This window comes from Lineus longissimus, chromosome 10, assembly GCF_910592395.1.
Source record: "Lineus longissimus chromosome 10, tnLinLong1.2, whole genome shotgun sequence".
Lineage (NCBI taxonomy): Eukaryota > Metazoa > Nemertea > Pilidiophora > Heteronemertea > Lineidae > Lineus > Lineus longissimus.
Genome location: NC_088317.1, coordinates 8,980,399 through 9,006,280, shown reverse-complemented (window position 1 = coordinate 9,006,280; position 25,882 = coordinate 8,980,399). Strand labels below are relative to the sequence as shown.

General features: G+C 38.6%; 1 protein-coding gene across 2 annotated transcripts in view; it reads left to right on the top strand.

Annotated features, from left to right (window-relative positions):
- The window catches only part of LOC135494968 (diacylglycerol kinase delta-like), a 782,762-nt gene that overhangs the window by 651,680 nt on the left and 105,200 nt on the right, over positions 1-25,882 (top strand). For both annotated transcript variants that reach the window (XM_064783336.1, XM_064783337.1), the window contains one exon: positions 11,121-11,216. In XM_064783336.1, coding sequence (XP_064639406.1) covers positions 11,121-11,216 — 96 coding nt within the window. The remainder of the gene's footprint in view (positions 1-11,120; positions 11,217-25,882) is intronic.

Genomic DNA, 25,882 nt, shown 5'->3' with positions numbered 1-25,882 from the left:
TTATGTACATGAAATGACCCTTGAAATACAACAGATCGATAACATCATCATCATCGTAGTTCTTAGAGAGGTAGAGTGGTTCCAGCTTTGCGGCATAAATGCTTTTAGCCCATTCGTTCTCTAACTTGAACACATTAATCTTGATACCATTGTCTTGTTCGATCTTAGGGATATCCTTTTGAACGCACACAGGAAATGATTTGATCTTTATTGGTGGCACCATTATCGAGCTTTCCTCGTTTTGAAAGTCCATGTTGGGATAGATTTTAGTGACGTTTCTGTCGTTTTTGTATTTGACAGCCAAAAGACTCCATAGAAAACATTTTTCATCATTTGATTTCACATTAATGACAGCTTTAGTTCGGAATGGCAAACTAGTGTAGTGACCGCCTACATTTCTTGTAGGAACATATCGTGAGATCGCACGACTTGATTTCATTTAAACTCAGGCCGCTTCCTTCGAAGTATCGTTCCTCAATCACGGCTTTTATGTAGTTCAATTGACTGGTTATGGCATAAATTGTCTGGTTTTTTTAAATTATGCTTTCCATTGGGACTGATAGACTAGGATAGATAACCTTTTTCGCCAGACCTGTCAAATTCAGCTTTAACTGAAATACTTTTTGTTAACTCCATTTGATTGTCTTTCATTCTTTGATGCCCTTCCATTCTTTGGTTATAGGTCAGCTATGTGTATGTATAGATGTATGTGAAACAATCCTGTTGGAACCAGATAGTGCTTCAACTTGAATATGTAGAGTCTTGGTACTCCTGTTGATTCACACAAAATCTATGTTAGGACTTCAGCTGACAGTTATATAAACCTCTGTCCAAATGTGGTCAACATCTAATTATTTGGTACATAACCACCTTTTTTTTCTGGACCCAATCAATCACATCCAGAGAACAACCTTTTGTAATTGTAAATGCTAACTTGATTTTTGTACACAACAGCACCCAGCACAAGCACTTTCAGACCTAGTCTATTCTTGGATACACTAGTGTAACCATTTGCATTTTTGTCAAACCATGACCATTATTCGCACTTGTTCGTTCAATGTAAGGGGCATACAGGATACAAAAAAAAGAAACGACCTTTTTCTGTGGCCCAAAAAGAAAAATTATGACATATGTCTATTGCAAGAAACCGATCATCCGATCAAACTAAAGTAAAATGAGAAAATGAATGGGGATATAAATGTGTATTCTCCAACCATACCACAAATAGTAGAGGAGTAGCCATACTTCTGAGAAATTCGTTCAGTCACAATATTAACAAAACCATAATTGACCCAGAGGGGCGGTACATAATATTAGATATTAAAATCAGTGATTACATAATGACAATAGTTAACTTATATGGGCCAAATGAGGACACACCAACCTTCTTCATAAATATAAAAACCAAAATAGGGGAGTTTGATCATAGCAATACAGTGGTGGGAGGGGATTTCAATGTAGTTCAAGACTACACACTAGACAACTACAACTTAATGAATACAAACAACCCAAAGGCAAATGAAGCTGTAAATGAAATGAAACTAGATCTTGATCTGCACGATCCTTGGCGGGATAAAAACCCTGACACTCGCATGTACACATGGCATAATTCTAGGAATCAACTTAGTCGTCTAGACTACTTTCTCATATCGGACAGCATAAAAGACAAAGCAGAAAATGTTTATATAAAACCTGGTTATAGATCGGACCATTCAGTGGTGGAATTAACTTTAAATCTATCAAATCAACAAAAAGGCCCAGGGCTATGGAAGTTTAACAACTCGTTACTAAAGGATGAAGAATACGTAGTGGAAATTAAAAGAGTCATAAATGATGTTACAAATCAAAACAATAACCTAAGTGATCAACTTGCTTTTGAGTTTCTAAAAACCCAAATAAGGGGAAAAACCATAGCGTATTCAACGGCCAAAAAGAGGGAAAATCAAAAACAAGAGAAACTATTAGACAAAAAAATGGATGCTTTACATATAAAATATAATGCTAATCCAAATGCAGAAAACTTAACTAAATACATTGAAGTGCAAAGTGAACTGAAGACACTAAGAGGGATAATAACAAGAGCAAAAGCAAAATGGCATCTAGAGGGCGAGAAAAACTCAAAATACTTCTGCAATTTAGAAAACAGACACTTTCAAGAAAAAGCCATTACAGAACTGTTGGACAATGATGGAAACGAGCTAATTGAAATAAATGATATTCTAAAGGAGCAGCAGGCCTTCTATGCAAATCTTTATAAACAGAAACAAACAAATAACACAGATGAAAACTTAAATATCTTTTTCCCAGAAGATGATACAATACAAAAATTAACAGATGAACAAGCAATGGAATTGGAAAATGATATTAGTGAGGCAGAGTGTAAAGCTGTGTTGAAGACAATGAAACTAAATAAATCACCTGGCTCAGATGGTCTTACCGTGGAATTTTATAATCACTTTTGGGGGTGAATTAAAACTTGCAATGATAAGATCCTTCAGAGAGGCTTTTCTAACGGGCGAACTATCGGACAATCAAAAACTAGGAGTAATAACATGCCTCCCTAAACCTGGTAAAGATAAAAAACTTATGAAAAACTGGCGCCCAATTTCCCTTTTAAATGTCGATTATAAAATACTGTCCGGGGTTATATCTAGCAGGATCACAACAAACTTAAATCAATTGATTTCAAAATATCAAAAGGGCTTTGTAAAGGGTAGGTTTATAGGGGAATGCACTCGTATCACATGGGATTTAATCTTTAAGATGAAAAAACACAATATGCCTGGTATTATACTGCTTATCGATTTTGAGAAGGCATTTGACTCTCTTGACTGGAATATTGTAAATAGGACAATGAAGAACTTCAATTTTGGGGAAAATATAAGAAAATAGATAAGAATCTTCTACCAAAACATCCAAAGTTGTATAATAACCAATGGGCACTGCTCCGATAGGTTTACATTAGGAAGAGGAGTCAGGCAGGGGGACCCCCTCTCCCCATATCTTTTTCATCTGGCAGCAGAGATCCTTGCCAACTCCATCAACAACCAAGACATAAAAGGCATAAAAATCGACAACTCGGAATACTTAATTAGCCAACTGGCAGATGATACAACTCTCTTCCTCGATAATACAGAACACAACTACAGATCTTGTATGAACCTCCTCGATAGATTTTCCGAAGTGTCAGGGTTGACAATTAATTACACCAAAACAGTAGCTATCAAGATTGGGCTCACTGAACAATTAAACTACAATCTGGGAAATGACAAGGATATAAAATGGCAATTAGAGGGAAAGTTCACTTTATTGGGAATAAAATACAATTTAGATGAGGAAAATTTTACTGAAAAAAGCTATGTAGACAAAATCAGAGAAGTTTCACAACTACTAAATATCTGGACAGGGAGAAATCTAACTATGTATGGGAAAATCTGTATCATTAAGTCACTAGCACTCTCTAAATTAATACACCTGTTTACAGCACTGCCAAATCCATCAGAGGAATGTTTCGGAAGGCCAGAAAAGATCTGCTTTAACTTCATCTGGGACAATAAAAATGAAAAAATAAAAAGAACAACGCTATGCAATGACTATGACAATGGTGGTTTAAAAATGATAAATATAAAATACTTCTGTATGGCCCAAAAATTGATATGGGTTAAGAAATTACACAATGATCTAAATTTTTCTGATTGGAAAACACTTATCCTTTCTGACACTACTAAGCATGACGGAAATTTAATTTGGCTTTCAAGAGACCCTCATGCAACCTTTAAAAATCACCTAAACCCTTTCTGGCAAGATGTTTATAAATCTTTGATAACAATGGCTGACTCAAAAGAAGAGCATCCCCTTAAAAACATGATTTTTCATAATAAAAATATCAAAATAAGCAACAAAACAATCTTCTACAATGAATGGCAACTACATGGTGTTAAATATCTGAATGATTTAATTGACGAAACAGGGAACTTTTGTACATGGGAACAATTCTCGACAAAATATGGAATTCAAAAAGAACCGTTCAAACTCTTAGCTGTGTTACATGCAGTACCACAAAACTTGAAGAAAAGAATAAAAGATGGGGGATCAAATCTGACCGAAATTGTAGATCTTAGCATAACAAAGATAAAAAATCTTTAAAAACCAGGAAAACATTTCTATTGGCAAAAAATTAAAAGTACAAGTAAAAGACCTGAAAAATCAGAAACCAAATGGACAACCATAACTAACTGCAACCTCACTGAAGATGACTGGAGCGACATATACTGCCTCCCTTACCGGGCCACAATTGACACCAAGAATGTTGCAATATAAAATATTACATAGAACATTACCTGTTAATACTTGGTTATACAAATGTGGCCTAACAAACACCAATACATGTAGTTTTTGTTTAATATATATAAGAAACTTTACAACACCTGTTGTGGGAATGCAATTTAACCAAAACTCTCTGGCTAAACCTTTGTCAACATCTAAACATACCACTATTTAACATCAAAGACATCATTTTTGGAAGTCCAGGGCAGTCGCTTGCAATAGAACATATCAAAATTATTACAAAAGAATATATATACAAAACAAAACTAAACAATAGCCTACCAAACCTTCAACATCTCAAACAGACAATAAAACTCCAAATCAATATTGAAAAATGCCACAAAAAAAGAACAGACTTTGTGGGAAAATGGGGAAATTTCTTAAATGCTATCTAGGAAAAGACTAAGTTTCTTGCACCTCTGCACCACACTGTAGAAAACTGTTGTAAACAAAATTGTTGGATATAATACTTTGTGTAAATTTTTTTTGAGAGTTTAAAAATAAAAAATATAAATTACAAAAAAAAGGGGGAAAAGTTAGTTCCAATGCAAGCCACCAATTTCGGGAAGCATGTATATGATTTTGTTTACTTGTTGTTCCTCGGCCTTTTCTGTCAGCCCAGATGCCGATGCGAACCTTTCGGAACCTTGTAACCATTTTGGCCGCTCTACAGGCTTTGAAAAGTCAACGTTATCCGGGGGGCGACTTGGAATGTTGCCATTACAATGATTTTCAATAACCATGTGCTTTGTTGTACATTTTACGTGTGCATCACTACATGCAAAACTAGGTAAAAGTTCCCACTCTCTTTACTGGAAGTTTTTCTGAACTTGCTGGCTTCTAGCAGCACTTTGATGCCTACTAGTACATTATCTGCATATTCAATCCTATTCTGACACCATGTGGAAGTAGTATCCTTTGCTGGATTTGGGGTACGGTTCACTTGAATAAGACAGATGTAAACAATGCAAGTTTAATAAGAGAAGCCATTACACAGTTAACCCCTTAACATGAAGGTGGCAGCACCATGCGGTGGTGACTCTTAAAGGGGCAATATGGATTACACTACACTAATTGCATTAAATTCTATGCTTTGCCCCAGCTTTAGTATTGTCCGGCAAAATGGCGGATTGCCGTCTGTAAGCAAATGTTATGATGTTTTATAGGAATAATCGACAGCTGCTGCATTTCAACGTGTTGGTGACCACGTAACAAATGAACAAGAGAGAGGAGCGGGGCTACTTCCTTAGAACCAAACGAACACCATCAAACTTCCACGCGCTCACCTCCGCGTCCGTCTGTTTGTCACACTCTTGTGACCTCTCTACATTCTGAACGAGTTCACCTATACATTTCATATTTGATGTGCACTTGCAGGGGGTGAATAACAAGGTCAAGTTCGATAATGGCTGATTTCGCTTTCAAGATGGCCGACGGGCGGCCATTTTGTTGTAAAACTTGGAAATGCCTTGTTACCTCTCTACAGTCTGAACTAGTTCACCTAGACATTTCATACTTAGTGTGCACGTGTATGTGGTGAATATCAAGGCCAAGTTCGATAATTGCTGATTTCGAACATAAGATGGCCGACTGCCGGCCCTTTTCTTGTAAAACTTTGAAATGTCTTGTGACCTCTATACATTATGAAAGAGTTCACAGAGATATTACATATTTAGTGTGAACGTGTATGGGGTGAATATCAAGGCCGAGGTGGATGATGGCTGATTTCGCACTTAAGATGGCCGACTGGCGACCATTTTATTGTAAAACTTGGAAATGCCTTGTGACCTCTCTACATTCTGAAGGGGTTCACCTAGACATTTCACATTTAGTGTGCACGTGTATGGGTGAATATCAAGGCTATGTTTGATAATGGCTGATTTCGCATTTGAAATGGCCGACTGGCGGCCATTGTGTTGTAAAACTTGGAAATGCTTTGTGACCTCTCTACATTCTGAACGAGTTCACCTAGACATTTCATATTTAGTGTGAACGTGTATGGGGTGAATATCAAGGCCAAGTTCGAAATGGCTGATTTCGCGTTCAAGATGGCCGATTGGCGGCCATTTTGTTGTGAAACTTGGAAATGCCTTGTGACCTCTCTACATTCTGAACGAGTTCATCTAGACATTTCATATTTAGTGTGAACGTGTATGGGGTTAATGTCAAGGTCAAGTTCGAAATGGCTGATTTCGCGTTCAAGATGGCCGATTGGCGGTCATTTTGTTGTAAAACTTGGAAATGCCTTGTGACCTCTCTACATTCTGAACGAGTTCACCTAGCCATGTCTCGCTATAGAAATAGACTACCTAAAATAATAATAAAAGTCACTCCAATCATTAGCTTCCTTCTTTACTATTCTATTCCATCCCATAACACTACCATCAACCTGATTTCACCAAAGTGCGGATATACTAGCATTTGCCAGCAAACGCGGTACCTCTAGTTCTGGTTGTGACCATGCATCTACTGGGCAGGTGTGTCTCAAAATTTTATTCAAAGGATTTGATGTAAAAGTTCATATTTTCTGAACTGTTTGCCCTAAGCCTGTGACCATGCATCGACTGGACTAGTTTTTCACAGCATGCGCTTCCAAGGAATTGATACAAAGATCCAGATTGCATTTACTCGTTTTCCTAAGGTGTGACCATGCATCTAATGGACTGTGGTTTGTCTCAAGCTGAACTTCAACGGATATGATGTAAAGGTCCAGACAGCAGTAACTTGTTGTTTACTGGGTTGTGACTGTTGAAGGAACCATGGAAACTAGTAGGATTTAATCTATGTAACAATATTCCACTTGTAATCACACTCATTACATGAAGTTATATGTACAATAATGTGGTAGTTCGCTAACGGGTCCTTGTTCACCCTCGGAACGATAGAAGATCCGAGGTGAACATCAGCAGTAATATATACTCTCGACGTCAATCTTCCAATATCAAGGTCACTTTAATAGACGAATCGCGAATTGAGTCGGTACACTAGGCCTCAAAGACGGGATTCCGATCCGTTCGCCTAGCTATCGCTCTCCATACTGCCTTTTAACTTACATGGCAATATTGCAAATCGCCCAGGCCAACCTGATAAACAATATCATTCGATGTACACATTATCAAACCTTACACAAGTCAAAATGCAGGTCTCGGTGATATAATGATTAAGGCCTATGATCACTTCTTATCAGACCTGGGCTCTACAACAGTTCCCCCCTTCGAGAAAGAATCGTCCCGATTCTCCAAAATAACATCCGTGAGTCCAGCGAGAGCGTTGACCCGTTACAATAATAATTAAAACCTAGCATGCGTGCCTTGCACTTGAATAGAAACAATAACCAGATATCTAAAATTTCAAAAGTCAGGTAAATAATTTAAATAGTTCGATGGCTGGACGAACTGTAGACGTCCATACATCCAAAATTGAAATGTCCTAATGCGTTTGGTGTGACAAGCATATTTTTCTCTCTTTGATAACGATTCTAGTCTTTACATGAAGCCTTCCTTGTGACACTGAAACAGTCACGTATTCCAAAATGACAGCATCCTTTGATTGAATGGTTACCATCTGAAAGTCAGATGCAATACTGGTGTCATTGAAGGTATATCTCATATTTTACATTGCATTCTCTTATTTCAAATTCCTTAGAGTCTTGAAAAGGATTAAAATAAACTGATATTTCGCACATATGTTTCCTGGTCTTCAAAACAGTTTCGCTATACTGCCTTACACAGTCAGAAATGGTGGAGGCCTTGTCCATCGAGAGCGTCACGGCCGATAGTTCAGTCATTATGCAACGGGTTGAATACAGTAGATTTGGTGTGATACAAACTTCAAGATTTGAGACTGACGAGGTACATGTAGACGTCTCACTGTTTCTGATGCTTGATGTGTCCGAGTCAGTGATAGCAGTTGCATCATTCAGATTTCCGGAGTAAATGTCTTGGTTTTCTGAATTGTAACAAGCTGCAGCATTTTCGGCACATGCAGAAAAGTCTATCAAGTCTCTTACATATATTGTAGGCTGTGCAACTGTGTTCTCACCATTGTTTCATTGGGGTGCAGCCATTTTTGTGTCGAGAAATGGCATGCTCTGATTTGGTAATTTGGTAATTTGGTAAATTGTGATAATCGGACTCGGTCTGTGGATCATCGGTGTATCCTGTTTTATGACGGTCTCGTTCATCTGCATGCAAACTTCCACTGGCATTCGACTTGAATTGCTTAACAGGTGATTTCGGAAATGCACCATTTCTTTCTTGCATAGAGTTATCAGTCTGCATGCCAGTGTTCAATAATTGCTGGTCCCGTGTGAAGGATTTACAGTCTTTGTTTGACGGTTCCACTTCCGTGTTGCTGGATTTAAACTGGACAGCATCTATATTGAGTACACTATTGTCAGATTTCTTGTAACTTACTATATTCGGTAATTCCTCAGCACTTTTCCGGACGTTGGTCTTTGCTCTTTTTCTCCCAAGGAATTCCAACAGCCGCTTCCTATCGCGATCACGATTTCGTGCAGATTTCATTGTCACTGGGAATGGCTTGATCAGGTTTCCCTGAACATGCTGAACCCTCTCTCCAAACTGCTGTATCTTACGACTAGATATTTGCCACTCGAAAGTCAATATTCATTTATCTCCGGAACCCTGGATTGCCCATAAAGACTGAGGTATGTGTAGTCCAAGAGAACGTAAAGCGGGCTCCAGCTCATGGTGCAATTGAACAGTCATTTCAAAACTTTTCGATTGACAGTAGTTATTTCTAGACTACGTGTACCCTTCTTTCTTCTTATAAATTGCCAACAAACGCAAAATCCTTACTGATTGCTCCAATAGTATCGTAATAAATATTCTTACATCGTCTTCTACTGCACAGAAAATACCCCCGTACTGGCCACCATGTCGTAATTCGCTAACGGGTCCTTGTTCTCCCTCGGAACGATAGAAGATCCGAGGTGAACATCAGCAGTAATATATACTTCTTATATCAAGGTCACTTTAATAGACGAATCGGGAATTGAGTCGGTACACTATGCCTCAAAGACGGGATTCCGATCCGTTCGCCTAGCTATCGCTCACCATACTGCCTTTTAACTTACATGGCAATATTGCAAATCGCCCAGGCCAACCTGATAAACAATATCATTCGATATTCAAAGTCTACATTATCAAACCTTACACAAGTCAAAATGCAGGTCTCGGTGATATAATGATTAAGGCCTATGATCACTTCTTATCAGACCTGGGCTCTACAACAATAAGATAGACCCAGAACATAGCTCCTTTTTTTAAATTTGGCAAGCAGCCATTTTGGAAACCATTTTTAGCTAAGTTTTTTTGACGGAATATTGATATAAACTGCCCTAGGAATAAAATTTGCGCTACCACACCACTTTCTCTAAGATTGCAAAATTGACATCAATGACCAAAACTGTTCTCCCCATATCCATTGCAACTGACATGCATTAACATTATCCGAGATGAGATGGTTTATTTCATTTGTACATATCAGGCTGTTGCATTTTTGCCAGGCAGTGATATCTCAATAATAATATTACGCCAATTGAGCCACCTATTGTTTTGGCCCTGTCCATCTGTAACCGCCTTTTTTAGGATTTCGTAAATTCAGACATTATTTTTTCAATTATCTCTATGCATTGCTGGAATTCAAAACACATTATTACAAGTTTTGTTCATATGAAAGCTGATAACCTGAAAAATTCAAATATGCAAAATGTGTGACCTTTGAACTTGACCTGTGAGCTGGACATCAATATCAGATTCCCCATCATCTAGAGGTCCTTAATCATCGTCAAAGTCATCAAAATTGTGAATAATTTGATCCAATTGTCGTTAATTCCTTGCCATTTTGGAGCAAAACTCACTTGATCGCTGTACATGTAGAAAGATGCAATTGGCAATATTGCTGCACAAAAAACATAAAGTCCTCAATCAAGGGATTCCCATTCGTGATTTCCCCGGTGATTCCCGATATCAAGAATGGAACCCCGCATATTTTATTCCATATTTAGATAGCCCGGTGCATTTCCTTAGTGATATGAATACGATGACGTAGCCTGGGTTTCCCAAGTGGGGTATTCCAGCCGTTTTAAAGGACATCGTCGATAGGGCGGTTCAGGGCGGTCGTGGCTCGTAGCAAGGTTTTTCAGGCTGGCAATGGCTCAATTGGAATAAAGGAATGGGCGGCTTTTGAAATCATAGTGTTTTCTTCTTCTTCTGGTCCAGTCAGTAATCTGTTTTTCTGAATCTGAACGCTTTTGATGCTTTTTCAATTTTTGTACAGCTCTTAGATAGTAGAAAAACATGTTATTTGTAACTTTTAAAGTACGCCCAAGTCCTACCTCGAAAAACATTTCCCGCCAATGTGAGTGCCCACCCATATCGGAGTTCACGTTACCCCGGCATCATGACGCAACGTCATTTCCATTATCGTCCCAGTAGTTGGGTAATTGAACGCCAAGAGCGAGATGTCGTGGTGTAGACTTCGTGCATCAATCCACACCAAAATTATCTCTGCACGGAGGCAAAACTCGGGTCCAGTGGGAACCAAAATCGGAAAAGCGTATTTATTCAGTTAGTTTTTGAATTTTTCCATTTTATGTGTTATTCAATAATGGGAACTTCGGCTGCGGAATTGAAGGTGACTGGACAGCCGACAGCTTGGTAATAATGCCCTCAGTCCCAATGAGTCAGAAATGACCCTTGAATAATGATGACTGCAAAATATGTTTCTGAGTGAGGCAGTACATTATTGAATATTCTTGTCAATTTCAGCCTGTGGTGCGTAACCATGTGATAGAACTTGTCCAGAGTGTCAAGATGTTACATCAGGAGACAAGTGCTTTCTTATCAGAGAAGGCAGGCAATGTGGTAAGCATGCTAGCTTGATAATCAATAGAAAGGAGACCTTCTAAATTGCTGACGAAAATAGGGAGTGAATTTTGGGGCCGGTGTAATGTTTTTGAGTGTTTCTGTTTTTGAGTGTTTCCCCTCATTGTTTGGGAACGCTCAAAAATAGATTGACGAGTTTTTCTGTGTATCCCCCCTATTGAAAAGTCATGGTCTCTCTAGCTGCCTATTGTTTGGAAACACTGAAACATGGGGAACAACCACAGATGTTACACCGGCAGTACCCATATTAGTGAGGATAAGAGATCATTACGATTTCCTTATTTCAATGAAATGAAGAAGCTCGTCAGTCAGGTCACCACTGTTCAGAGGTTGGTGTACGTGTAATCAGCTCCAAAATGGCCATTGCAATACATTTTATCAGAGTGTTCTTTGAGCTGAATTTAGTGGTTTATTCGTCTTTTCAATGTAGCACATATGGCAGCCAAGCGATTCCACTTCTCGATCACCCAGGGCGTATTACTGCTGCGCGATGTACTCGCGGTTAAGCCTTTTGCCCAAGGAAAAAGAAAAAAAAGGCTTTGGCTGGAAATTGCGAAGAATCTCTCGAGGACAATAGATCTGTCCTAATCGTTTGCGGTTGATAAAATTGTAGGTGAACATGGTGAAAGGACATCACATGTTTCTGCCATGTTTATTGTGATCCGAAAATGGTATATCAAACCAACTGTCTACCCTGAATTGTATGATCGCAAAGAAGGCCCCTTTGATGTCCCTGACTCCTAAGAGTCTGGGACATTATGTTATGCGAATTCCGTCACACTCAGTTTGTAAGACGTTTAGTTCCTAGGGGCTCAAATTGCACACTGGCACAATGCTAGCCTATACGACTATTGGCGCCTGGACGCACAGGTTGCAAATTTGAATTGGCAGGATCAGGAGTAATTACGATAAATATAGTCTGAATGGTTCAGTTTCAGTCATTAAAATGATATCCGTTGTTTCAAAAACAAGTATTTGTTTGGCAAGAGGTAGTTTTTTGGCTAATATCATTCCCACGAACCACAGTTAGTGTTCTTAAACATGGATATTATGCCACAAAGTCGATTGAGGTTGAGAGTAATACACGATTGGTATAATATCCAGTCTGTGCAAAAAATAGTCCTAAAGATTTCCACGAAAGCATCAAAGGTTCATCATCACAACAATATTACAAGTCTTGCATCTATTTTTGTTTATTAAGTAATAAATAATAGTGTGATGAAATGTTGTTGTTTACTCATTAACCATGAGATGAGAAGTCAGTACTGCGGATGGATACATCAATTCCCATCTTGCTCTCTCAGCTGAAACACTTGACCGGGTCACTTGACCTCATATGGATGTGTATCGGCCATAGATGTTGCAATTTGCAAAGGTAAGACTTTTATATTTCTGTCATCCGAATATGCAGATATATAGGTAATGATGCCTTGATGCAAGTGATTTCAGAAATCCCGCTGATTATTTAAGATTTTGAGTGAGTTTGCCGACTCAACTCTACTATGCAGTTCACTGTCAGTGTCGGTGTCATGGGCATGGATGATGGCAGCTTGCCAGCAATGGCATTTCATTTTCTGATCAAAACAGGCCGAATACCTACCTAATCACACAAACTTACCTATGGACTAAAACTATGAAGATTACAAGTTAAAATACTTCTAAAATACAGGCATAAAGTGTCAAATTGATTAATAAATTCTAAATTGGTTAAATTTGGCAGAACAAATCATAATAAAGCCGTAAATGGAAAAACCAAGATGGTGGACGATCAAAATTTTGTTGATACCAATTTTGTTTGTTTTGAAACACTCTGCGCTCAAATCAGCTCTAAATTACACCAAAATACCCTGACATAACTCTCAGGATGTTTCAATATAGGCAACATGTGCTCAAAGCTTGATAAAGCTGTCTTTAATTACTGAAATCGGGCCATGTTTACAACAATTTTCGGTTCGCTACACATGAGATAGCGATTAGAAATGTAGGCCTACTGCACAAGCATAGTGTATAATGTACACAATACATGATGTATATAGCCTGTAGCTAGCTGTAGGCCTGGCTGTATATTTGTTGAATTAATTACTTTTAATGATATCAACACTGATTCTACTAGTAGACTAGGTTTAAATAAGACCTACTTCTGTCTCTGTTAGGAATAATAAAACAGCGTTATAACGTGTTAGTTAATTGGTGGTGTGCATTTCATTTGCATTGGATATTTATCATTGGTCTAATCACTACGTTTTTGAAATGTTGTGCATATTGTTGCCGGTGGGATCAACCAGTGCTAGCCACAACAAACCAGTAGTAAACAAAAGACCACATGGTTGCATACCATGTGTTCTTTTGTTCGTTGTGCCTATCTAGGTTTGTTGTGGCTAGCAATGGCTTCCTTCGCCTGCCGTGATGTCATCTATTTTATAGGATATGTTTCTTTTGTTTGATAGGTTGGGAGTAAGTTGTTCATTGGTGGAACTGGAAAGGCAATAATACGGTAGGTATGCTACCAGCCCTACTGAAATACATTGGCATGAATTCTGACCCAAATACTAGATAAGCTGTTGAGTAAGCGACCTTAAATTCATGTGGTATGAATGATGTCCTAGGGTGAAGGAGGTGCTGCTTATTTTTTATGTCCCTGACAAAGTCCAATGTATGGCCGTCATCTTGAATTATATGTTCACTAAAGGCCTTACCAATTTAATCATTCCGCCTATAAGTTCTGATTAATCAGTTTCAGGGCCTGCATTAATACAAGCTTTTATGAATTCCACACTTAAGCTCAAATAAATAAGTATGCAAATTATTTAAAGTGGTAGTAATCAATACAATAGTAATAACTGACAGTAATGACTAGTGATAACTAAAAAAACAAGAGTAATTAATAATTAGAAATTGTTAAATCCTTTACAAAACCTATTCTGATATTTTCAGCTGCTAAGAAAATGAAAGCAAATACCACTACCATCACCGTCCAAGTCGTCTAAAACAAAATTAGTAAAAGGTAAATTTACACACACAAAATTAGTAAAAGGTAAATTTACACACAACTGCATTACTTTCATTTCTACAACTTGGTATATTACTACTATAAGAACAATTCGGCTAAGCAGGTAGATTCTCTAAAATAATCTGGAGTTTTTCAGGCGCAAGTACAACTATATAAATTGAGATTTTAAAGCATGTACTTATACATTTTATCAAACCATCTAACCTTTCAGCACCAACCACACAAACATCTGATGCAAAGAAGAAAATGGTCTTCACACCATAGAAAAAGGCACCAACTACAGAACAAACATCTCATCTCACATCTCATCCCACATGTCCCAAGAAAAAGATAGTCTTCACGCCAGACAAAATGAAGAAAAGATTAGGTAATATGGGGTACATTCTGTCATTAGTTTCATACAGTCATCCGAACTGTCCACGACACTGACAAACGGAAGGAAATGGCCATTGCTGCAACGCGCGTGTGTAGCGCCAAAACGTCTTGTTCAAACTCATTTTGTATTCACACACAGATCTAAAGCATCGGGGCTAGACTATTTGTACACTTACAGATCGTAGAACAGTTAAAATGCGTTTTTGTCCAGACGTGCAGGAATTGCGTGTGTGTGAATAGCTAAGCCGTTGGGACTGACTTAATTGTTTTCACATGATGCCAAACTGTTTTAATGCTGCAGTGTTAACACAGCTATAGAGTCTTACCTGGAGTTAACAATTTCCCAAAGTTTAATATTTTATTTAACAACCTTTTTTTCTTATTTCAGCGACACCAACAAAGACAACCTCACCACAGCCTGTACTGTCAACCAACGCACTCACTGGTTATGTCCATGATGTATTGACCCAACCCAAACACCTGACGTTCAAATTACAAACCGCTCAAAAAACACACCAACATGTTATCACGTTCTCACCTGAGCAATTTAAAGAAACATTATTCAAAAATATGGGAAACACATTCCCCATTGAGATCAGAAACTAGGGATTTATTCAGTCCAAAATTTCAAAAGAAAGAGATATAAAATTAACAACAAAAACGGAAATTATTTCACTACCAAACCAACTCGCATTCCCCTACGAACCACCATCTGCTGTAATTACTTCAATCAGCAATGTTCCAAACTTGCCTATTCATCAAAAGATCAATATTGAAATATGGTTCTCACACAGGATGACAATACTGAGACAAAAAATACAGGGTCCATGCCACTTATGAACAAATATGTTTCTGATGTTACTGGACTAATCAAATTAACATCATGTGGTGACCACATTCATTCTCTTGTTGTTGGAAAGAGCTACAAACTAACCAATGTGTCTGTAAAAAACTTCAATGAAGAGACGAGTCTATCAACAACTTCACAAACCACCATAGCTCCCATTGCTCAATTAACCCATTACATAAAAATGGAGACTGACACTATTAATGCGGAGCTTGTGGCAGTTGACATAACAAGACTTTACAAGTCTACCTCATGTTCAACCCTCAATGATCATCTTGATTCAGAATATGGGCGATGCTCACACTGTCATTGCCAGCAGAAAATACTGAAAGCAGAGAGAATGTACAGGGGCAAAGCCACATTTATTGATGAAAGTAAACGGTGCCATAAGTTATCATTCAGCCAACAGTGTATTTCAGACATAGCAGATGCGATCAAGGCTGCAGAAAATTCAGAACCACAATCTGGTTAATCTCTGTCAGTAGAGGATATTGAATCCTTTTTGGCTCACCGTTAGGGGAGTCTATACGATAGCCCTGTGTCCGTCGTCGTCTTCGTCTGTCGTCGTCCGTATCCTGTGTGGCACGTTTCTTAACCGCTTGTGCTATGAACTTGAAACTTTGTACACATTATGACCTAGGTCATGTGACCTCTGACAGCCAATTTCGGTCTGGTCTGATTCTTCACCTGGCCACCAGTGGACTAAAACCAAAAACTTAAAAAGTGCGATAACTCGTTTATTACTGATTTGTTTTGGCTAAACATTTTATGGTGGGTACCCCTAGCAAGGATACATCTCATATCATACGGGTTTTTGATTTGACCTACTGCTCAAGGTCACATAGGTCAAACTCTAAAATTTCGCCGATAGTGGCACGTTTTGTCTTTATTCGTCCTATAGTCTTTAAATTTAGTATGTAGACACCTGTTACATAGCTCTACATGTTGACAAAAAATCAGGTCGATGTGGCGTACTTTTCAAGGTCACAGAGGTCAAATGGTGTGAATTGGCCGTTTGAGTGTAAATTTGGCACGTTTCTTAACCACTAAAGCTATGAACTTTAAACTTGGTACACAAGACCCCCTAGGTCAGATGACACTGATTTTTGGTCCGGTCTGATTCTTAACTTGGCCACCAGGGGGCCAAAACCAAAAATTGAATTGTGCCATATCTCGCTTATTACTGATTAGCTTTTGGTAAAAATTTTATGGTAGATACTCCTAGCAAGGATACATCACATATGATACAGGTTTTTGATTTGACGTACTTGTCAAGGTCACAGAGGTCGAATTGCGTAAATTGGCCATTTGAGCGTAACTGTGGAACATTTGTTAACCCCCAAGGCTATCAACTTGAAACTTTGTACAAAGGACCCCCTAGGTCAGCTGACCTCTGACCCTGATTTCAGTCCGGTCTGATTCACGACTTGGCCACCAGGGGGCCAAAAGTGAAAACCTAGAAAGTTTTTTTTTTATGGTAGGTTCTCCTAGCAAGGATACATCACATATCATATGCGTTTTTGATTTGACCTGCTTTTCAAGGTCACAGAGGTCAAATGGCGTAAATTGGTCGTTTGATTGTAACTATGGCACGTTTCTTTACTACTAAAGCTATGAACTTGAAATTTGGTACACATGACTCCCTACGTCATGTTACCTCGGACAGCGAATTTCGATCTGATATGGTACTCAACTTGGCCACCAGGAGGCCAAAACTAAATTAGGTAAAAAGTGCAATTACTCGTTTATTAGTAACTTGTTTTTGATGATATTCTTATGGTACTTACTCCAAGCAACGATACATCACATGTCATACCGACTTCGGTTTGACCTATATACTATATATGTACAGTGTTTCCTAACCTGGATGAATTCCAAAGCACCAAATATCTATACGGGGAGCACAATGGCCCCTGGCCGTTTCATTACTGGAATACAACAGCAATTTTGAAGTCACTGCATGTAATTACGAGCTCATTATCGCGTAAATTTAGGCGTGAAAAATATGAAGTCGGAAATCGATCCTAAACTTGCCAAAATCTCTCTGAATGACATGTAAACTGAACATATTATTCTAGATGAAACATTAATCAGTAGTTTCATTAAGAAAAAAAGTGTAAAAAGTCCTGAGGTTTGCTGTTTACGTGACTTTGAACAGCGGTCGTCGCCCGAAAATTTGCAATTTTTACACGTAATTTTGTTGAATAAATGCACGTAACTCATCAAAAACATCACGCGTGCTCGGAAGTAATGACTGATATTTATTGTTATATGTATATTTGACTGAATAACACGATAGTAAAAATGATTATTTCCGTCGCACTGCTGGAAAATACGTTTAAGTTGCCTCTGATTTTTGTCAGAAAATGTTGCAGCCGGATTTAGGTTCCGACCACACCCGAAGTTGAGCCGAAGAGGCCCAAACACTAGGATCGCCACCATCGCTACAAAATCAACATTTCGTTTGAAAATTAAAATTTCGACTCTTCTGTTATTTTTTCTGCCAGTATATTAAAGTACATGTCCGCTGAGACTCTTCAGCTGGATCATGATCGACATATCACTTTTAGCTACCCGGGCATAACATCTGAAGGCCTGTTCGATAAGATCCGATGCGTGATGCGCTCGTTTGACCTTGCCATTGTGCAAGTTGGGACAAATGATTGCTCCCAGACCCAGGGGTTGGACTCGCGAAGGGCCAGGCTTCCAGTACTCACCACACGGTACATAAAGACGTATATCGAGTCATGTCACTGGTGGCTAAGCCTGCATGCACCACACAGTAGCCTACACAATTTACCTGTGTAGTAGGGCCTAGATCTACACTACACTATACAGTACACTGTAGTGTACATGTCATGCATCATGTCTCATGATGTGCTGTCAATGTCAGTTCAGTATGTCACTGTCAGTCTCAGCCCAGTCATGCCAACTCAAGTGTTGGAAATTTATTGATTACAGCAGCCTAACAGGACAGGGACCAATGTCGAGGCCACCTTCAGACACTACCGTAGAGGGCATACTTTTACAGAATTTTAGTTGAACATCCGTTGAACATCTGATACATGTGATATCTCACCATACCACCACTGGCACCAGCATTGATTAAATGTTTTTGACATGTTTTTCTTCAGAGGTTGGTGATGTATTTGCTGATGGAAAGGCAGTGAAAAGTCTCTCTGTACACCATTCTACCAAGGTAATACTGGGTACATCAATCATTGCTTTGCCCTTGTTGGTTGATTTCATTTCACCAAGGTCTGAAATACATGTAGTTGTAATTATATGACTGCCGATCAAAGCTGTAATATCTATGATCAGGTAATCTTTAGTGAAGTGAATGTATGTCTATGTTCTTAAATTTATTCTACATGTACTTCACTTCGCAAGATATCAATTTACCAAATATCGTCGCAAAGTGGGAAAATATCTTTGAGTGAGGTATGTTCAGCGAAGATTGCAAAAATATCATCTTTCGAAAAATTGATCAAACTCGGTTGATTTTGCATGGAATTTGATGGAATAAACACCAATTTTTTCTTACAATAACTAACAATTTCGCCATCTTTGATCAATCGCTCTCCCCGAACAGTCGTGCATGCTACAGAGGTTTTAGTCTCTGCCACAAATATGGCGCGAGTTAGTACCAATTTTTTACCGATAGGTGACAGTAGCAGCGCAACGCAGAGATAAACGCTTTTTGAGCGCTGCGAACGGGGGCGCGGCCAACTGACTAAACCTACATATTTTACATGTATATTAATATACTCTAGAATCTTGGCTATAAGACCAGCGAGCTCAAGGCCTACACTCAAACCACACATGCATTTACTGCAAACATCGCCAATCGAAATTATGCACAATAGGCCACCCTTATATTCAATGTTATAGTTTTACACCAAGTCCAGTGAATCTCCTTTGTCTGCTTTTATAGCCAAAATTCTAGAGTAATAAGTTTGTCTCAAGTATACAAAAATATAATTAACTGTGATTTTCAATGAATGTACATATATATGATTATTAATCACTTGCTGGACAAGAATAATCAGTACATCCATACATATTTTTCATAAGTTTATTGTATACACTGTACTTGCCTATTTTTGCATTAATAATAAAATTCCATTCAAAAAATTATGTCTTCTCCACTGTCTTACCACCTCTAGCGTTTGATCCACCCCTGTTTAGCTCACCTGTCAGGTGAGCTAATACGATACCGCGGCGTCTGGCGTCCGTCGTCGTCATCGTCGTCGTCGTCCGTCGTTAACCTTTGACAAAATCATGGCACGTTTCTTAACCGCTTGACCCAGAAAGTTCATACTTAGTGTGTGGGTACCCCTAGGCAAGACCTTCCTTCAGAATGAAAATCAGCGCAATTTGACTGCTGGTCTGCCATATAGGGGGTGCTCTTTGAAAACATATTTTTGTCATTTTGAAGCTTATGGTTAAAGCTAGAGTGATGAAAATTTTATGGTGGGTGTATCTAATAAAGGTACATCACATATAACACGGGTTTTTGATTTGACCTTCATTTCAAGGTCACAGAGGTCGAACTCTAAAATTTCTTTGATCATGGCACGTTTTTTTGCTATTGGTCATAGACTCTCTAAATTTGATATGTAGACACCTATTGGGCATCTCTACATGTTGACACAGATTAAGGTCAGTGTGACCTACTATTCAGGTATAAGTAGGTCAATGTTAAAAAAGCCCATTTTCTTTATTCCAGCAGATTGAAGTTTGAAATGAAATTTTAGAGGTCGGCCTGATATAGAGGTTTCGATATTAAATAGATTAATTTCTTTTCATATCACTAGGTGGCGGTATTGTGAAAAATTTCAGTTGGCACATTGCCAGCAGTTTTGAATTTCGCGGTTCGAGGCAATCCGTCGGGGTATCCCAGATGCGCAGTGTTGTACTGCGCCACTAGATCTGCATACTACAATGTATGGAAGACAGCCATTTTATGAATTTGAAGCGAGACGAAGAAGGAATTAAATCACCTTGAATCAATGCTAAAACTTAATCATCCGCTCTTCGGATGAGGTCGTATGTGTTGATTACATTCTTGTGATTGGTTTGAGATGATTAGTTTGTCCTCATTGCCGGTTGTTTTAGAAAATTTTGACTGTGATTGGAAGGTAAAATGAGAAACTTGTCACACTGTTCTTCGGCTTGGAATGGGGATAGTCAATGCAGAGCCAGTTGGTACAAGCTGCCTTGCGAATCGGGGTGGCCTAATAATACTGTGAAAGAACAATAAAATGATGGATTGTAGCAGTGTGTGTCAGAAATTATGTGATTTCCATTGCATTTGACGATCCCAAAGTTTCGAGAGTATGGCAAAATGGCCGCTGCCGTCATTGGAGATTAGCGTCAAGCCGGAACCTTTCGTTACAATGTGGGCTTTTAAACACAAGTTAATGGTTTATAATCACCCAGACGCTACTCATTAGGTAAACCTCTACTAAAAACACTTGCTTTAATTTTTGTAAACATGTCACAAGTGCTTAAAAAGCTGTAGAAATGTACACAGTCAGAGTCAGTCAGTGTGTCAACACAACAACGGTGTTAGTATACACATGAATCCATGATACACGGAGACACAAATGTAAACATTTGCCTGTTGGGTCGGAAGGAGTTCACCGTTACCGATCACTGCCCCAAGAAAGGTCATCTGAGCTGGTTGACTAAAGTAGATGATGATAATGATGAAAATGTAGCACAGCTGTCATCAGTGCTTTTATAGTTAGGCCTAAGTAGTATAGTCGGATTCATAAGTAAATATCACTGACTGCCCTTTTGGGTCGCTGTGCAAAAACTATTGGGCCGATTTCTTCAAAGTTTGGTTTTTCTTGAATCTAATTTCGGGACCCAAGACAATTTCCAGATTAGAGATTATAAAGAAAAAATTGTCAACTTTGGAGCCCTTTGGCTGGTCATTTTTGGGGAATCTGGAGGGCTCGATTTTTTTTTGATGGATAGTTCTAAATGAAACTTGGCAGCTTTAAAGATACACACGAAAAAAAATTAAACTGAACATTTCAGCAAATTGCATCCAGAAATAAGCAGTACAGAGGAGAAAATGTCAAAATCAATACACTACGTCAATGTACACCAATACATACAAAAAAATTATTTCGTAACCATGGTTACTGAAATATGAAAATCCTCTTGGGTTCCGAAATTAGATTCAAGAAAAACCAAACTTTGAAGAAATCGGCCCAGTAGTTTTTGCGCAGCGGCCCAAAAGGGCAGTGACATTTACTTATGAATCCGACTATAGGGCTGTCTTGTAACTATGTTATTGTCTCAAAAATGAATACAAACTGCTACCTAGTTACTTAGTACATCATATTCTATACTGTGCATTCCTTGCTTCAATTGTTCTTGTATCATATTTTTCAACATTTCTCTCTAATCGCAAGCCGAGGATAAATACTCCTTTCAAGATAGCGTAATCACACGCAATTCCAGGTACATCCCATTCATTTGAAATTTCGGCCAATGACAGCAGGTTTTACAAAATGTGAATGCGCTGTTTATTTTCAATAGTCACTGAATAGCTAAGACACATGTAAACCCGTCTTAATTGGCCAGAAAACATCTCTCAGCTTCTCCCACAAATAACGATTCACTTATTCCAACGTCAGTAACATGTGCACGCGGAAAACAATACGACTAACTCCACTTTTTCAAGACAAACCACACCATCCCACAACTATTGCATGATTAACCCCTAACAATGACAAGTTCTTCCTCATACTCTCCCTTTCATATCGACAGGTGAGCACAATGGCCCCTCCTAGTCTTTATTGGGTGAGTTCACATTTGATGGTGTGTTATGATTGATGAATCTGTTACCGCTTTCAACTCCTGGCCAAAGTGTAAATGATACAAAATAATATAACAACATTGAAAACTTCTTATCATGAATTTAATGTATGTTATGTACTTTTGCATCAACTAATTGCACCAGGCGTTGAAAAGCGCTAACATATTCCTTAATCATAACACACCACCAAATGTGAACTTGCCCATTCTCTATAGACCACACAAGTATTGCATTATATGCAATAAGATATGCTTGTGTACAATGAACATATGATGCAGAATAAAACATCTAAGATCAATCAAGTAAAAAATTCCGTGTAAAAGTGCCTAACAGTCCATATTATCTATCCCTGTTGTTTCTTCTTCCAAACCTTCCACCAGAACCGTGTTGTAACATAACAAAACTTGATGCTACATGTATTTTGCCAAATGCACTGCAACATGTACATCACTTCCCATACAACATATATCCAAAATCCCTTACTCGAACTTTACAAATTGTTTACGAACGACAATTGACAATCAGCACCCTCTGGTATAAAGATCTCCAACTCGTCTCAAATCCAGACGGGGACATATGCCACGCTGTGCGTTGCTCTTGTTAATGGTTGTGTTTGACGTAATTGCATTATTGGAGAAAAAAAATGTTAGCAGTGAAATAGCTTACATTTTCTTTACCTGAAATATGTTGCATGATACGATGTAAAAAATTGTGTTATCGTTATTGTTAGTGTTAGCGGAACGATATATTTTCCTGCATATTGACAGATGCACAGCACCCTTAAAATTTCAATCCAACTCTGTCTCTTGCCATCAGTCAGTCTAAAAGTGATATATCCTCCTTGACCGTTCATTGTACCAACATGAAACCTTCTTACATGTTTCGCACTCCTCCCTGATAAATGTTAATACAACACCGTCTCTTGTAACCAGGTGGTGATACGTGAGGTCATACGAAGTGCGATATCTCTCTTATTAGTGATTTGTTTTCTATAATTTTTCATGGTAGGGCTTAGTGACCAGGTAACATCTATTACGATTTATTGATTTGACTTACTTTTCAAGGTCACATATGTCATGGGGTTAATTGGTTGCTAGAGTGTGACTATGGCACATTTCTGCTAAAGCGATGAACTTGCACATGACTCCCTACGTCAGATAACATCCGACAATGAATTTTGGTCTGATTTCGTTCTCTTCTTGACCACCATCGTCGGCCAAAACTTAAAAGTTAAAACGCGCAGTATTTCACTTATCAAGACTGCCTGCCACGTAGTTGGCAATCTTCCTTATTTTCACTGACTTTCGATCTTTCTCTGGAATATCTTTTGGAATGGGTTTGTCCACAGAATAATTGAAAACTATGATGAGTATCGCCATCAAACTTTCAGCGTTGGCAGGAAGTTAGTATAACAAGATGCCTAATTATTTCTGGCTTCATCTGAAATTTAAAAATTTATATTTTGATGACTTTGTTACGCTCTCGAGAATGTATTCTCTGTGAGCGAAAATTGATCAGGCAAGACCACGTGGTTGGAGTCCCGGTGTAACGTCACGATAAACGTCAGTTGGGTTCCGCCATGCCACTATGCAAATTTCAGGTCATGTCTCATTTAAATGCTGATTGGACGTAAGAAATCCACTGTGCAGGAACGGATGTTCAATTGCCACTGGATTTTTCGACATATTACATATTTGTGATTAATGGATGAAAAAGAAATTATTAGGGCTACATCGTGTTGTAAGTAAGGCCTAGGGCTCATACCAGCGTATGATTCGCTAGGTGATTTTGAAAATAAACGTCAAACCTCTCTGGAAGGGGGAACAACACACATTGTTTTTTCTGATTTCCACAAGTCTTCTTGCTAGTGACTGACAAGTCAACTCTATTTAGCGACACGTTTCTGATGATATTTTTAGATTCGTCTCCGCCCCATGCACATATGCAACAGGAGACGAATATCATGTGTTGACTTGAGGGGACAGATCGACACAGGCTTGGCTCCAGGTTTAGAAGCGTATGGACTGCGCTCTGCATCGGCATCGGCTGACCACCCAGGTAATATCGCGAGAGAAACCGTTCGCAAAAACCATATATATTACGTCCAAATGCGTGTTTCTGTGTTAGCTAAGTGCAAACTTTGTCTTTATTAGTGAGTAGCGGAAGAGATAAAAGCCTTGCAGAATGTTAGTAATTCGCCGATCCAGAGTTTAACGTACACATATTGTGTGTAGTACCGATTCGAGGTTGCGGCTGTTTAGCCACCATGGCAACATAATCTACCGATCATATAAATAGTTTGTGGCACTGACATGAACTATTTTATTCTACGGGATTTATGGCTCACCGTAGGTCACCTCGAGTCTATACAATACCACAGCCTCCGTCGTCCATCGTCGTCACTGTGTCGTCAGTATCCTGTTTTAAAAACAGTGGCGCATTTCTTAGCCACTAGAGCTATGAGCTTGAAACATGGTACACATGACCCCTACATCAGATAACCTCTGATGCTGAATTTCAGTTTGATCTGAATCTTCACTTGGCCACTAGGGGGCCAAAACTGATAAGGTACAAAGTGCAATATCTTGCTGATTAGTGACTTGTTTTCGATAATATTTTTTTGTGGTAGGTACTCCAAGCAAGAATGCATCACATTTCTGACAGGTTTTTGATTTGACTTAAATTACATAAGTCAAATGGCGTAAGTCTGCCGTTAGTTAACGTTAACTATGACACTTTTCTTAATCGACAAAGCTTATGAACTTGAAACTTGGTATACATGACCCTCCAGGTCAGATAAACACACACACTGAATTTCGGTCCAATCTTATTCTAGACTTGGCCACCAGGGGCCAAAACTGAAAAGGTGAAAAGTGCAATATATTGGTTTTTTATGACTTGATTTGATATATTTTATGGTAGGTACTCCAAGCAAAGATACGTCACAAGTTGTGCCGATTTTGATTTGACCTACCTTTCAAGGTCACAGAGGTAAAATGGCGTGATTGCTCATAAGGCTTTAACTAGGGCACCTTTCTTAACTCCAGTGACATTTGATATCACAAATTATTGTCAACCATATACTTTAAAATCAAACTTACCCCGCCGTCAGCCAAATGGCCCGAAAAATTTATGAGACCAAGTTAGGTCAATTTACGACTTATAGCAGGCGGTAGGTGTGCACTGTTTGGAACATCCAACTCTGTCAATCCTCGGTATTGTAAATTGAAGCACGGACATGACTGTTACGGTGCAAGACGTCTATTTCATTTTTGTACCTAATGCCCGCCGTTCACGATCAAATTTAATTTGACCAAAAAAATATGACCAAAAAGTTTGATCGTGAACGACGGGAAATTGGATGAAATATGTTCCTAGGATAAAAATTGTTGTGGATAGAACCGGTCCTATTTATTTAGTACGATTCGGAAATATTGGATCGTGAGCGGCGGGATTGGATTTTTTCTGTACGATTAACCGTTTGAGTCAAAGTAGCCATTTCAATATTACCGGGCCATCAATCAATGAACACATCAATTAGATGGGGTTTTTTTCAGGTGTGACGCGCATTGACGTTT